The sequence below is a fragment of the Mesoplodon densirostris genome, chromosome 4 (genome assembly GCF_025265405.1).
Source record: "Mesoplodon densirostris isolate mMesDen1 chromosome 4, mMesDen1 primary haplotype, whole genome shotgun sequence".
Taxonomy (NCBI): Eukaryota; Metazoa; Chordata; class Mammalia; order Artiodactyla; family Ziphiidae; genus Mesoplodon; species Mesoplodon densirostris.
In genome coordinates this window covers 99,749,512-99,763,995 of record NC_082664.1, presented here as the reverse complement: position 1 = coordinate 99,763,995, position 14,484 = coordinate 99,749,512, and the positions used below count along the sequence as shown (strand labels likewise).

The 14,484-nt window shown below is 38.4% G+C and overlaps 1 protein-coding gene across 9 annotated transcripts in view; it reads left to right on the top strand.

Annotated features, from left to right (window-relative positions):
• Positions 1-14,484, top strand: part of LOC132488556 (A-kinase anchor protein 13-like) — a 371,872-nt gene that overhangs the window by 294,265 nt on the left and 63,123 nt on the right. For all 9 annotated transcript variants that reach the window (XM_060096873.1, XM_060096872.1, XM_060096871.1 and 6 more), the window contains 3 exons: positions 782-890; positions 10,707-10,749; positions 12,739-12,871. In XM_060096873.1, coding sequence (XP_059952856.1) covers positions 782-890; positions 10,707-10,749; positions 12,739-12,871 — 285 coding nt within the window. The remainder of the gene's footprint in view (positions 1-781; positions 891-10,706; positions 10,750-12,738; positions 12,872-14,484) is intronic.

Below are 14,484 nucleotides of genomic sequence, written 5' to 3'. Positions count from 1 at the left end.
ATGGTAATTAAAGTTAGTTGCCAATTAGAATGGCCTTTCTCAAAGCAAAAGGAGAGGGATCCCATCATCGCTGGAAGCATACTAGTAAACACTAGTTGACTGTCATGGGTTTTGTTGCAGGAACTTCTGCAGTGGGTTGGATTACATGGCCTTGAAGTGGCTGTGAATTTACTGAGGGAGTTGAGTTGTCAAATTCCAGTCACCCTCATGTTCATGTAGAAGCAGTGTAATCTTAGAAGAGGAAGTGAAAATGATTTAGGCCTCTGTCCAGATGCACAGGCAACTTTGCTTGTGATCTTAAAACACTTTCTATTTGTATCTCTGTTTCCAACTCTTTAAAATAAGAATGATATTACTGGTATCCTACTATATCTATAAGTGATATTTAGATTTTCAAAGAGCAAGAACTATATTTAGTTTTGGTATTTCCAGTGAAATTATTTTTATCTGATTATGCATTCAGTAGATGTTTTATTAAGTACTTATGAAGTTTGAAACATCATTAGGTATTATGAGGGTTACGAGACAACTGTAAAGGATGGATACTCTAACTATCCCCATTTTGCCAATAAGAACACTAAGGCTCAGAAAAGCTAGGTAGCTTCTCTGAAGTTGAGCAGCTGTTTTGTGTCGGGGGAGACTTTTGACTACAAAGCCTGTGCTCTTATCCCTCTTGTGTACTGCCTTATTTCCCTAGGCTGAGTCGGAATGTAAAATTTGGTGCTTATCTAGAAATATGAGAGCAAGTACTCAGAACCTGTTTACTTTTTTTCCTTCACAGACATGTCACAGATCTAAACAACAGGGATTTAATTACTGTACATCAGCCATTTCTTCTCCATTGACAAAATCCATCTCATTAATGACAATCAGCCATCCTGGGTTGGACAGTGAGTATACTACTTTTTTAAATTAAATATATTATATTTTAAACATTTTTCCTCTCTCTCTCTCTTTTTTTTTTTTTCCCACTTTAAGACCCTATGCCATTACCTTACAGCATTTGCCTGCCTGTTCCTCTGAATGAATGGTTCATCATTTACAAAAAAGGTGACACAGAGTTCAGTTTGGGGATCTTCCTCCTTTTACTACATAAAAATCTCCTTTACACATTAAATTCATTGTATTCTTAGGCCTAAACCTGACAAACATTTTTAGAAACTTTCTATTTTGAGATAATTTCTGGTTTAAAATTACTGTTTTTTATTTATAAATAAAAATATTTTAACTATTTATAACTATTTTCTAGTTAAAAATAACTATTTTTTAAAAATAGTTGTAAAAACAATACAAAGACTTAATCACACATTCTTCACCTGGAGCCTCCAAATGTTATCTTAACACTTGTTTTATCCATCTCGCTCCCTGTCTTTATCTCTGTCCTTAAAGATTTTTCTGAAACATTCAAAAGTAAGTTACACATATAATGCTCTTATGCCTCAAAGATATTTTCTTATATTACCACAGTACAATTATCCACATTTTATCCAGTACTAGTTTCCTGAGCTCTTCAAAAATGTCAAGCTCTTGAAGGACAAAGAGAGACTGAGATACATTTTTAGTCAGTTAAGTAAATGCCAAAAGGATTACAGCCAAAAATGATTACTGGAGCTGTATGCAGATTCAGGATCCATGACTACGAAAGTTATATAGAGACGTCGGGCATCCACAGGCACAGAGCGTTTGCACATTAAAGATGCTCGAAAACATATTTGAATTGGATCCAGATGTTTGCCACAGAAAGGTTTCTTTGGGAAACCCCACTTTTTTTGTTTTATTTTTAAAATAGATTTCTTTTTCATGAGTAGTTGCAGTGTGGGATCTTGATATAAAGATTAAATTTTCATCAAAGAGAGTATGGTACATTACATTCTTTGCTGAAAGATCATGTATTCAGGAGGCTGAAGCAAAGGGTATAACCCCTCCTGGTATTTCTGGTGTTTCTTCAGCGTCCCCTGATATATAACTCATCTTAAAAGAGTTGAGGACAGGAGTAGCTGCCCTGCATTAATGGGATGTTCTGTCTCCATTCATGACTTACTAGAGGCCTTATTTTCTTAATTTCCACGGTGGAGTTAAGGCATAATGGATAATTCTATTAACTTCATCCTCATTTTCATATGATTAGTACTTCAAATACCAGTCTGGCCTGTTGGACTAAAGGTGCCTAATAATGACTTATTTCCCAAGATAACAGGTACAACCTCACAGAACTTGACTGAAATAGCTGTTCCTGTTTTTGTTTGGGTCTTGGTTTGGTTTGGTTTGGTTTGGTTTTGATTTGGCTTTGAGTTAGTGGTTTTGCTGGTATAGAACGAAAGTTATTATAACAAAATAGTTTATAGTGGCTTTGAACCCAGAAAACTAGAACTTGATAACCAGACAGTCAGTGAGGCGTTTCAGCTCTGCACCCCCTCCTCCCGTGGCCTGGTGAAGGGCCTGCTCCTGCAGCAACAGCTGCCCAGTACCAACAGAACGTGGCCCGGAGAGAGAGCTTTTTCCATTGTCCTGTGACACACTCTCTTGCCTCGTACATGAAACACTTCATTATTTTTCCTTCAGAAAGCAAGATGGTTTTTGACTGTGCTTTCAGTTGCTAACCAGCACTCTAAATGATGCGGGTCACCCCCAGGAAACACTGTCCTCTAGCGCCAGGAACTCTCGTGGCACATCTCGTTGCTGGGGACTTGTGGCTCAGCTCACTGAGGGGTACTGAGATCAGTAGCTGACTGCTGTCATGAGTAGAGCTTGGAGCAAGAGTCCAACCCTTTCATCAAAGTAGAGTACCCTCATTCTGATTTGTCATGTACATTTCATGCAGATGGGAATGATTAGCCAGCCCCACTTACTTCCCTAAGTTAGCATATACTATAATTGGAGGGCTCATCAACTCTAATGACAGTGTTTCTCCTTAGTCCCTTCCCATATACAATTAATTTTCCCAACTGTATTTTTTTATTCTGCTCTAGAAACATAAATTTTTTGCAGATGTAAAAATTCTGGCTGTTAAGCAGAAGGCTAAAACTTGTATCTTGCATGCTGTGCCTTTAAGTCTCAGGGTAACTGGGTAGTTCTCAACTTGCCGCAGACACAAATCTTCATTCCAGATCCCTTAAATACTCTGCATGAGTCATCTTTGGCCATGGTCGTCCTTGCTGAAACTATCATAATTAAAACCTACCCAGTGGTTTTAAAGCCTAAAGTGTGTGGTACACTTAAGATATTTTAACTAATGCTTTATTGTAAGCACACTTAGTGGCTTTGTGACCTTGGGTCCTTGAACTATTAAACAGGGCTAATAATATGATAGGGCTTAAGTTGAATTTATTTAAAATTCACATTAGCATGTTTCTTGGCTTATGATAAGCATTTGTTATCTTTATGGAATGAGTTCACAGTGTACAGGCAGTGCTGGGGTCCGTTTTTCTCTGACCAGAGTCTAAGCAATGATGAAGAAACTAGAACGTGGTCCCTCATTTTCTTTAAGTGGCTGTGTCTTATGAGTGTGCTTGTCTAGGGACAAAATACTTCCTAAACTCAGCCTTATCTCACTACTTCCCAGCTATTACTTGTGTTCTAGCTTCTACCTTGAAGGAAATTAGCTGCTTCTCCCACAACCTTTCATAGCTGTTACCATTTGAGCATTTCTGAAAACGTGTGTCCACCGAGCTGTTGTCTGGAATATCCCATCATTGGGTCACTGGCCAGATTAGAAAAACAGACAAACTCAGCATTATTCCCAAACTGGAATCTGTTTCAAAAATTCATTGATGTAGAGGACAATACCACATAAAGGTGACGACTAAAATATTTCTGTGTCATTTTCTGGGGTGGAAAGTAGATGGGCGACAGCTGATTTAGGAACCGTAATGGGCAGGAAAGCTGTCCTAGCCCATGTCTTCGATTTGCTGTCTTGGTGGGGGGAACACGACAGAGGCATCTTGCCGGCTCACCTTTTTAGGGAATCAGAATAGCACTGATGCTGCATGTGTCGTGTGGGAAAATGCCGGGGAGGACTGCCCTCAGAGGAACCGCTCCAGGAAATGTGTTCCCAACATAGGGTTGAGTGGAGACTTACAGCTTGCCAGGAGACTCAGATGGTTTCTCAGTAGAGCTTAAAAACAAACTTTATTTTTGCAGATATGGAATAATTCAGTTATTACAGACAATCCCTTAACAAGACTATATTTTTTAACTTTTCACTGCTTGCACCCAGAAGATGCTTAGAAACAGTAAACTGATTGTATCCCTGCTAAGCATATTATTGGTGGTAATATTAAAAAGAGAATGATACCCATTAGACAATTTAACCTCCTGGGCTTCTTAATGAGATTTCATTTTGCCCTTCATTTTTCAGGGTTTGTTATCACAAAGAATGGTGTTCACAAATGGCACTTGTCCTTGGAATCATTCTCAGACCTTCACTCATGGTGTGTGAATTGACCAAGTTCCTTATGCATGTTTTGATGGCAACACTAGCTTGTAATTGTATAGCTTGCATTAGACTACGAAAGCTAAGTGGGTCTTAAGAACTTAAAGTGTGGCATTTACATATATAAAATGCACCACATCTTCAAAGCTAAATGATCCATGCGACCAAAGATCAGGGTGGGCGTATAGAAAGTTAGGCATCGATGCTAATGAGGATATTTTATCTTTACTTTCTGTGCTTAGTTTCTCTCTCTAACTGGACAGTGGGATGAGACTTTATTGGAATACATTTATTTTCTTAGGGTAGTTCTGTTTGGAGAAGATAACATTTGACGAATTTGTCAGAACAAAAAGTCAGGCAAATAGACTTTTTATATTGGTCTTTTTGATTATATTGCAAGGTTGGACTATATACGTAGTCATTAAAGTTGAGTATGTTATAAAATTGAATCCCTATGTTAACAGAACATATTCTTTCCATATATGTTGAAGATACTCCTTATTCATACAAGTAGGTTTCTCTTTATGATCCATGATCGTGTGACAAAAGAAGGGGATGCTCTTAGATTTGGGGTAATAAGAGAGCTCATTTTCATTTCCTAAATTTGCTTTACATTTGGAAATACTTCAGAACACACATTAAAATGGTATCTTACTTTTGTACTAGACCGTCGCTGCCTAAAAAGCCAGTGTACATGAATTTGCCAGGTGATCTCTGTTAAGAGCAGTGGCTGCACCCTGTACTCTGCCATCACTTAGCATTTATTTGGGGTGTGGAGTGGCTTTTGTGTTGGGTAGATACAGGGCTTTTTCCTTCATTTTATTTAGGTTATTGAGCTTCCAGAAAGCCTGACAAAAGGAAATTCATTTATTAATTTGTTTATTTATTCAATAAATATTTGAGTACCTACTCTTTGCTAGGCACCAGGCTGGACAGTGGAAGGAGAGGGATGAACTTCCAGACAGGGTTCCTTTTCTCACTACACTTAAGCTGATGGACATGAGAACAGTTGAGTGTAACAGAAGGTGATGGATGCAGCAACTGAAAGAAACGTTGGGTGTTTAGGAGCCTCCGACTTGAGACACCAGAGAAGGCTTACTGGGGAGAAGTGATACCAGAGTCGAGACCAAGAGGAGTCTAGGAATTCGCTGGGTGAACTAGTATGTGGAAAGCTAGACTGAGGAATTTGGGCTTCTTGTCTGCGGGCAATGGAGTGATTTAAGTTGATTAAATCGATTAATTAATTGATTCAAACACTTCAGAGACACCACACTGAAGAAAGTGTTGGGGAGGAGAGGCTGGTAGATCAGTAGAAGGCTATTGCAGGATTCTGGTGAGAGTAGATGGTGGCCTGAACCAGGCCGTAGAGCACTGGCAGTAGGGGAAAAGTTGATGTTCAGAGAATTCTAGAAGGCAAAATCAAAAGGACTGGGTGATGTGATAAAAGGATTCAAGGATGGTACCCAGGTTTGTGTTCTAGATAATTAGTTAGATGTTAGGTACCACTCACCAAAGGAAGGAATAAAGGAGGAGGAACAGGTCAGGAGGAAGGGGGTAAGTTGATATATGCACTTGTTCAGTTTGAGCTGCTGTGGGATGTCCACCCACAGGTGGGCAGTGAGATGAATGAGGCTTGAATTCAAAGAAGAGACCTGGCTTGAAAATAGAAAGTTGTGGAGTCACCACTATATCACATGCAGCTTGTACTCGAAGGGGAGACAGTGAATGAGGGGGTTTGGGATGAGGGGAAAGAGAGCCAAGTACGGGATCCTGAGGGACACCACCACTCCAGGCGTTTTCTTACTTTGAAGGAAAAAAAATGCTGTAAATTATGACTGTGAAAAGTAATATACTTCTTGTTTTCATAATGTAACAAGTACGTATTTGTTGGATGAATTTTCTTAAGCTGCATTCGAATTCTGCATATTCAGAAATAAAGATGAAAATGTGAGTACAGTACATTGTCCACCTGGACAGGCTCTCCTGGAATCATCCAGGCCAGTGACATAATTCTCGGCACTGTGGGTCTGAGGTGCCTTTCGCTCTGTTCTGGTATGATCTGCATGCTCTAACGTCTTCTGTCCACCCACTCCTCAGCCCAGCAGCAGATGCAGCCAACAAGGTGGATCTCCTTCTCCATCAGCATCTCTCCACTCCTCCTTAAGTCTAAAACTCTCTTTTCTCTTGGCTCTTCTTATTCCAGTGGTGAGGAGGAGGAGTTGCATAGTAAGTAAGCAACTTTGGGGTCCAATGGCTGTTCTCCAGGGTCTGACCAGTGCTGAAAATGCTATAGGCTTAGTACTAAGAAATTTGGGGACTTTTCTCCCCTTGCATGTCATCATTTCTAAATCATTCGTCTTCATGCTTTGCTTTGAAAATTAATTTGGATAAAACAACAAAGTTTTTGTCATCTCTACACTACCAGTGCTGACTGATCCAGTCACCTGATTCCAGGGCCTGAGACACCCTCTGAGAACAGAGATACCTTCAAAGGCATAAGGACTTCCCATCCCATCTTGTACCTTTTGTAATGCTGAGTAGTAATTAAACAAAACTTTCCATTTGATCATGTAAATTTCATTTTCATTATTTTGCTTTTTTTTGTCTCATGGGACAGATACCTAGATGTCCACTTGTGATACTTAAAAACTAATGTTAAGGGCCTCCCTGGTGGCGCAGTGGTTAAGAGTCCGCCTGCCGATGCAGGGGATACGGGTTCGTGCCCCGGTCTGGGAGGATCCCATATGCCGCGGAACGGCTGGGCCCGTGAGCCATGGCCGCTGGGCCTGCGCATCCGGAGCCTGTGCTCCACAACGGGAGAGGCCACAACAGTGAGAGGCCCACATACCGCAAAAAAAAGAAAAAAAAAAAAAAAAAAAAAAAAAAACTAATGTTAAGCTTTTTTCTTCTCACCTTTCAGACCATTTCTTTTTTTTTTTAATCTTTATCAGTTTTTTGTTTGTTTTTGGAGTTTTTTTGGCCGTGCTGCACGGCTTGTGAGATCTCATTTCCCCAATCAGGGATTGAACCTGGGTCATGGCAGTGAAAGCCTGGAATTCTAACCACTGGACCACCAGGGAACTCCCCCAGACCATTTATTTAAGAATACCTTTTCTTTGAGATTAAACCACGTGGATTATTGGGTGGAAGTTAGATATTTGTTTCCCTACCTTTTCTCCTTTTGAACTTTTATTTTTCAATCCTTTTACTACACTGTAGGTTTCAGATTATTATATTGTTACTTGATAATAACCTAGTTTAAAAACTTTATAAGGTATCAGTTTTAGCAAGTTTGGAGAGGAAATTAATCCCCCCCACCCCCATGAAAATCACTGTTTTCAGTTGTGCAGAATTTCTAGATGATTCCAGGATTGCTATTTTTAATGAAAAAACTACTTGTAATATAAAGTTAAATAATAAATTGTTTTCATTTCATATAACTCATATGAGTCTCAGGCAATTACAATATCCATATGATTAAGCATCCTAATCCCCTACCATTTGCTGATCCTAAGTTTTAGCAATATTTAAGTATTTAAATATTAAAATTTAATATTTAAGCAATATCAAGCTCAGGGTGACATTTTTGCATTGTTCTTAAAGGAAAGTGGCTTATGCACAAATGAAGGTCTTATATGTTCAATATTTTCTCACAATTAAAAGGCATTTGGTTTAGGCACACAAGATATTCAGTCTATACCAGTTGTAATAGGAGGGAAGTTGTGAAAATCCGTCTGCAACTTTGAGTGTTCAGAAATTCTCAAAGCTGTTTCATCTCAAAGTATTTGTAATATGCTGGGAAATAGGTCAGCAGAGCAAAACAAAAACAAAAACAAAACTAAGGTCCCAGTAGTATTTCTTCTACCACTAGTAAAATTAAGACTGGTTATTCAGTAAATCAGCACTGATTACTCAGTTAATCCAACCTGATGTAATCATAAAAGTATAGAAGCTTGAAGAAACCTTTGAATCAAATATCCAGCATTCCTCAGAATGTGTTCCTTAAACTCAAAAATACAGTGAGAATTATGGGGAAGGGGGAAAAGGAAGAAAAAGAAAGGGTTCTTGGCCATATAAATTTAGGAAACTCTGTTTTAAGCAGGTTTCAAAGGCTAATGTGTACATTGTGAATTTCCAAGGCAGCATTCAGTATGCGGTGTTTCCCAAACTTACTAGGTAAGTTTCATAGGTAACTAGGTAACTACAGTATGTTCATGACGATGTGTAACATCTCATGAGACGAGTGTTCCAAGGAACATACTTTAAAAAATATTGACTGCGTCCACCCAATAGTTCCAGTCCTGGAATGTTGTTATATTAGGTCTGCAGGTTATTTCATGCCTTTTTAAAAAAAGGTCTAGGTGAAATATGCTATTTATGTGCAACAATACTTCATAGGCTAACTTCAATGACAGATTTCTTTGCTTCTGTCTACAGTCATATCATGGAAGTAACATTGGTTATATCATATTCTTAGATGCTCTGAAAAGTTGATGACACTTTAGGAATTTCAGGGGCATTGATTTTAGAAACATAGGTGGATTAATCACTGTTTTCAGAACCACATCTCAGAGGTCATAGTAAATGAATTAAAATACCTTTCAGCAGCAAAAAAGTTGGAAATGCTTATAGGAGTCATAGATTCTCCCAGTATTCAAATCACGTATTTGTTTTTAGTTTATTTGACAGAGACCTTCTGCGAGCTTATTCTTGGCCATGCTCTCTGCTGGTTGGTGTTTTTCTTTGTGGGTTTTATTTTTACTTTGTTCATATCACTAGGGTGGTAACTTACTAAGTAATTGATAAAGTGTACAACAGAATCCTGGCAGCCTGAGAGAATTTAATGCTGCTTACACCATTCAGGGTTCCTTGAGTGGAAAAGTTTTTTAAGCCCCCAAATCTAAACCATGCTCTTGGTTTTTGTTTAAGTAAATTAAGGCATTCTGAGGTTAAAACGCTGATGGTTTCACACCTAGATCATGCAGAGCTGGAAGATAGATCCCAGATCTTACTCTTCATCTTTCTGTTTCTTCTGGCTTTTGTTACCATGCATTATAACTGAAATAGAAGAAGAACCCCAAATAAGTAAAAGGAAAAACTACAGAAAGCAATCTTTTGAAGACTTAGAATTCATTTTTAAGTTTCTCATGCATTATTTCCACCTGTTGGCTGTATGTTAGTAATAACTTCAACTTTGCATTTCTATTCAGAATCTGGAACAATTTGGAGTTTTTAAGAGTTCCAAATGCTGGTAATCTGGTAGTGGAACATTTTCACATCTCTATCAAATTAAAGTTTTACTCACAGTAACCTCAAGGAGAAAGGGTGTGTTTTGTCCACATTATAACAGTAGTTATACAGAGCAACCTTTGTCCACCTGGAATCATACACCGAAAGTGTTTCTATACCTGATCTCCTAAAACCTTGGAAACCATTTATCATTGTGTGATTGCGGCCTTTCTCTCATCTAACTCCTAAAGTAGCTCAACCTTGATTAACATATTTGTTCTACTTATTGTCCTATCTGACTTAGCCTTAGATTTAATGACCCATTTTAGTTTACGGTCTGATAGTTGTGGAAGGAGGAAAAATGTATCTGGCCTACTCATTCAATCAGTATCAACCTGGAAAGAACCTTAGCATCTGTTTTATCTTCTTTATTTCATAGATGAAGAAATGAAATCCAGAGATCTCACCCTAAATTAGTGACAGGGCCTAGACCTTATAGGCTAGCTCTGATGCTCTTTCCTGTTCACTAATCCATTTCTAGGAATGCTTAAGAAAATATCAGACCTATATTAGCTAGATTTTTAGCATAGAAATACATGAAAGCAAAATTAACAGCATACAGGATGACATTTAATTTCCTTTTGTATATTCCTCCCCTGACATCATCTCAGAAAGATGGCCTATGGACTCTGTACCTTCACGAGAACAGGAATTAAACGTGCATTTGAGCTTGTTTTTTTTTGTTTGTTTGTTTGTTTGTTTAAGTTGATTTGGGGTTTGTTTGGTTACTTGAATCCTGGATTAAATTTTTTTTCCACATGGGAAATTCACTCCCCATTGCTGCCAATTTTCCAGTTCTGATTTGATGGTTTCATTTTTAATTTTTCCTTCTTCCAAGCCCTCATGAGGAGAAGGCATCCCACACTGGCTTTCAAAGGCTATTTTTGCTTTATCTGTGTCAGTCGTAAAAATGTTAAACATTTTATCTGTTATCCAGGTAAAATCCTTTTGTTCTAACTTTTATTCTGCTGTTCTTGTTTTCTAGATTCACGGCCCTTCCACAGCACCAATGCTAATCTGACTGAGAGGTACTATATATTTATTTTGTTACTCCTTTTCCCAAGATGAAATAAAGGAAATCTGAAATGTCTTACGGCATTTAGGCAAACTAAGTTAATTGAGCTCATTGGAATCTTACTTCCTTGACTGATAAATTTGGAATAATGGTTAGAAATTTTTTTAATGAAGGCTATATCCTTTTTAATTAACATCTTGAATAGTTTTCCACCTTTATTCTTTACACCGTCTGAATAATAAAGATTATTGTTTGCATTTATTCACATAAGGATACACTTATATTTAACTTTATGAACTTTGCACTCTTTGCTTATGGGAATTTATAATTCCTAAGTCTTAAGAACATTTTGTTTCATAATTTGTGTGTGTGTGTTCGTGTTCATGCAGTATTGCTGCCTTCTTAGCCATTTTAAGCTTTAAAGCTATTTTCTTTTGTATACATTGATATGGTACACACCTCTGTCCAAATAAGTGAATTGGTTCTTTACTTGACAGCAGGCAAAAGATTGCTATTTTGACTCATCGTTTATTTATTTATTTATTTATTTTATTATTATTTTTTAAAAAATTTTTTTGCGGTACGCGGGCCTCTCACTGCTGTGGCCTCTCCCGTTGCGGAGCACAGGCTCCGGACGCGCAGGCCCAGTGGCCATGGCTCACGGGCCCAGCCGCTCCGCGGCATATGGGATCCTCCCGGACCGGGGCATGAACCCGTGTCCCCTGCATCGGCAGGCGGACTCTCAACCACTGCGCCACCAGGGAGGCCCTCATCATTTATTTTTGTATTCCTCTTTCCAAGCTTATGAGATTAAATATTCTAATTTAAGCATAAATGGGGTTCTGACTGTTGCCCCACAGTGTTTTTTAAGTTGCCTTCCTTTTCACAAAGGCATCAGTTGTGACTCAGTGATCCAGAACTCTCTCAATATGAGTGCTCTTCTTTGCACTTCTGTCATATTTTACCTATTCTTTGTTCTTTCTAGAGTGGTGATTTTCACACCATTTCCCCTTTATCTTAGTAACAGATTGCCTTATATTGTAAACAATATTTTATATATAAATAGACTTTAGCTACTGAATAGAACCCTTGTGGTTCTGCCTGTCTGCCCTCTCACAGAGGCCCTTGAGGCAAAAACTGCTTTCTATGGAAAACTTCTAACATAACTGTTCGAGAACACCTAGGAAAAGTAGTTTGAATAGATTTCTATATAATAGATTATGTATACAACTGTACATAATTGTATATGTATACAAATCATTATGTGTACAAGGGCCCAGCATTCTTTGAGGAAATCAACCTTTGTGAATTTCCTAGGGTCCAGACATGCCCATCATAGATGAACTTAGAGTACAGGTGTCCTAAACAAGTAGGTCAGTACATCTGGATCTCTGTGAAACTCCTAGAATGGATCTTTCTACACTAGGTGTCAGTTTTGCCTGCCTAAAATTGTGCATAGCTGAATTCACATATTGATTGTCCAGTGTGCCAGAGGACTGAAAAAGAGGTGTGATCTCTGCTGTTAGGGAACTTGGATATCCATTCAGTCATAAAAATTCCTTGGTTTGCATCACATATATGGGTTTCTTTTCAAACACGTATTTAATGCAAAGAAGTTTATAAATGGGTGCTTAGATTAAAAAATTTCAGATAAAATAATTGATAAATAATTGATCTTTAGACTCTATCATCAGATCACGAAAACCCATTAGTAAAGCACTAATAAGTGATATAAGAAAACTTAGCCAAGCTTTGACATTAGAACATGGGCATTCTGGCATGCTCTGTTCTCGGATAGATATTATTATATAAAAACCATTCAGCAGCCTCTGTCCACCTCTTATTCCTTTTCCCATTTTCATGTGAGTATATAAGTTGGCTGTGGCTTGTAGCTAAAATAATACGTGACAACGATGGTTACAAAGAATTGTATGTAGAGCGTTGTAATTTTTAAAAATCAACTTCTGTAATCTTTTTAAAAACTCTTCTTTTTTCTATTCAGTATAACAGAAGAGAACTTTAATTTCCTGCCACAAAGCCCCTCCAAGAAAGATTTTGAAGGGAAGAGTGGAACAAAAGTCAGTCGTACGTTCAGCTACATCAAGAATAAAATGTCCAGCAGTAAGAAGAGCAGGGTAAGTACTCTTGTGGGTGCTTCTGTGTGGCCGCCTCAGCAGGCCCTCAGTAGGCTCCAGGCACAACCTGCACACACCAGGAAACTAATTAAATGATGGGGACAGGTGGAAATAAGTTCAGAGATGCTGGCTCAAATAGCCTAATATTTGAAGAAGACTAACAGCAAGGAAAATAACAATAAGAGGTGATACCACCAATTGAGTTTTTACTATAGGCTAAGAACTTTCCATATAGAATCTCATTTAATCCTTTCTACAACCGTGTATGGTAGATATTATGTCCCTTTTCTAGGAGTAAGGTACCTTATCTGGGAATAATAAGGAAATAAAAATAACCTGTAATAATCCCACATAGAGATAACTATTCTTCTAATATTTTTTCATGTATTTTTAGAAAGAAAGGGGGAAAAAAGGCATTAACTTTCTTATACCAATTCCTTGTGCTAAACCAAAAGATTCCATTTCAAATTAGTGGGGAAAAACTTTCTGCCTCACACTCCCCTACACTCTATTCACCCACCCAAACTCCAGCAAAGTAAGAAGAAAAAAAAAAAAGGAAATCAGTTACGGAGTTCTTGCACAGGAATCACTATATATGTGTGTGTGTTAGACACATATACACAGGTACGTACATACTTAGAAGTATGGGAATAAACAAGCACTGGATGCAAGAGTATCGCTGTAAAAGTGCACGCACCATGCCACCCACACCCCCGCCACCAGCGCAAATGCAGACAAGCTTCTTAGGTCCTTAGGTAAGTGGGCTGGTAGAAATAGAGCCAATGTACTTTACTGAGTTTTGTAAATAAGATCTCTTTCTTTTAGCAGATACTAGATTTGGTCATCACTCATAAATTTTTCCACAAAACCTGCCACCAGAATTGTGTTTTCTCTTCATTTCTCCTGCCCAAATGCAGAATGGACAGAAAATGGGCAAACTGGAAAACATGCAAAGAGTCTAGCAAATCGTGAACTATTATTTTACAAATAAATAGTGTAAAATGTAGAAATGATACTTAATCTTGGAATAATAAATTCAGAATTTTGTAGGGGAAAAGAGTCTAGCAAATCGTTTCTAGAATAGTCACATATTTAAGCGTTAACTTCATGCTTAGCCTTGTTTTTTTGTTTTTGCGGTACGCAGGCCTCTCACTGTTATAGCCTCTCCCGTTGTGGAGCACAGGCTCCGGACACACAGGCTCAGCGGCCATGGCTCACAGGCCCAACCGCTCCGCGGCATGTGGGATCTTCCCAGACCGGGGCACGAACCTGTGTCCCCTGCATTGGCAGGTGGACTCTCAACCACTGCGCCACCAGGGAAACCCAGCCTTGTTTTATAATTCAAAAAAATTAAGGCTAAAGAGGGCAGAATGCTTATCATTATTCTACATGTGGCAGCAAGGCCACATAGAGCCATATCTATCTTACTTATCACTGCTGGCTTGGACACTGGTTGGCATCAACAAAAGAAAATCTCCTTGAAAGTTCAGTATAATTTGGCCAAATATTATTGAGTGGCTTCTGTAATCAGCATTCTGCTAGGTGCTAACAAGCACCCAGAAGAACCAAAGCCACATAGTCTTTACCCTGAAAATTTTTATGATCTGTTTGGA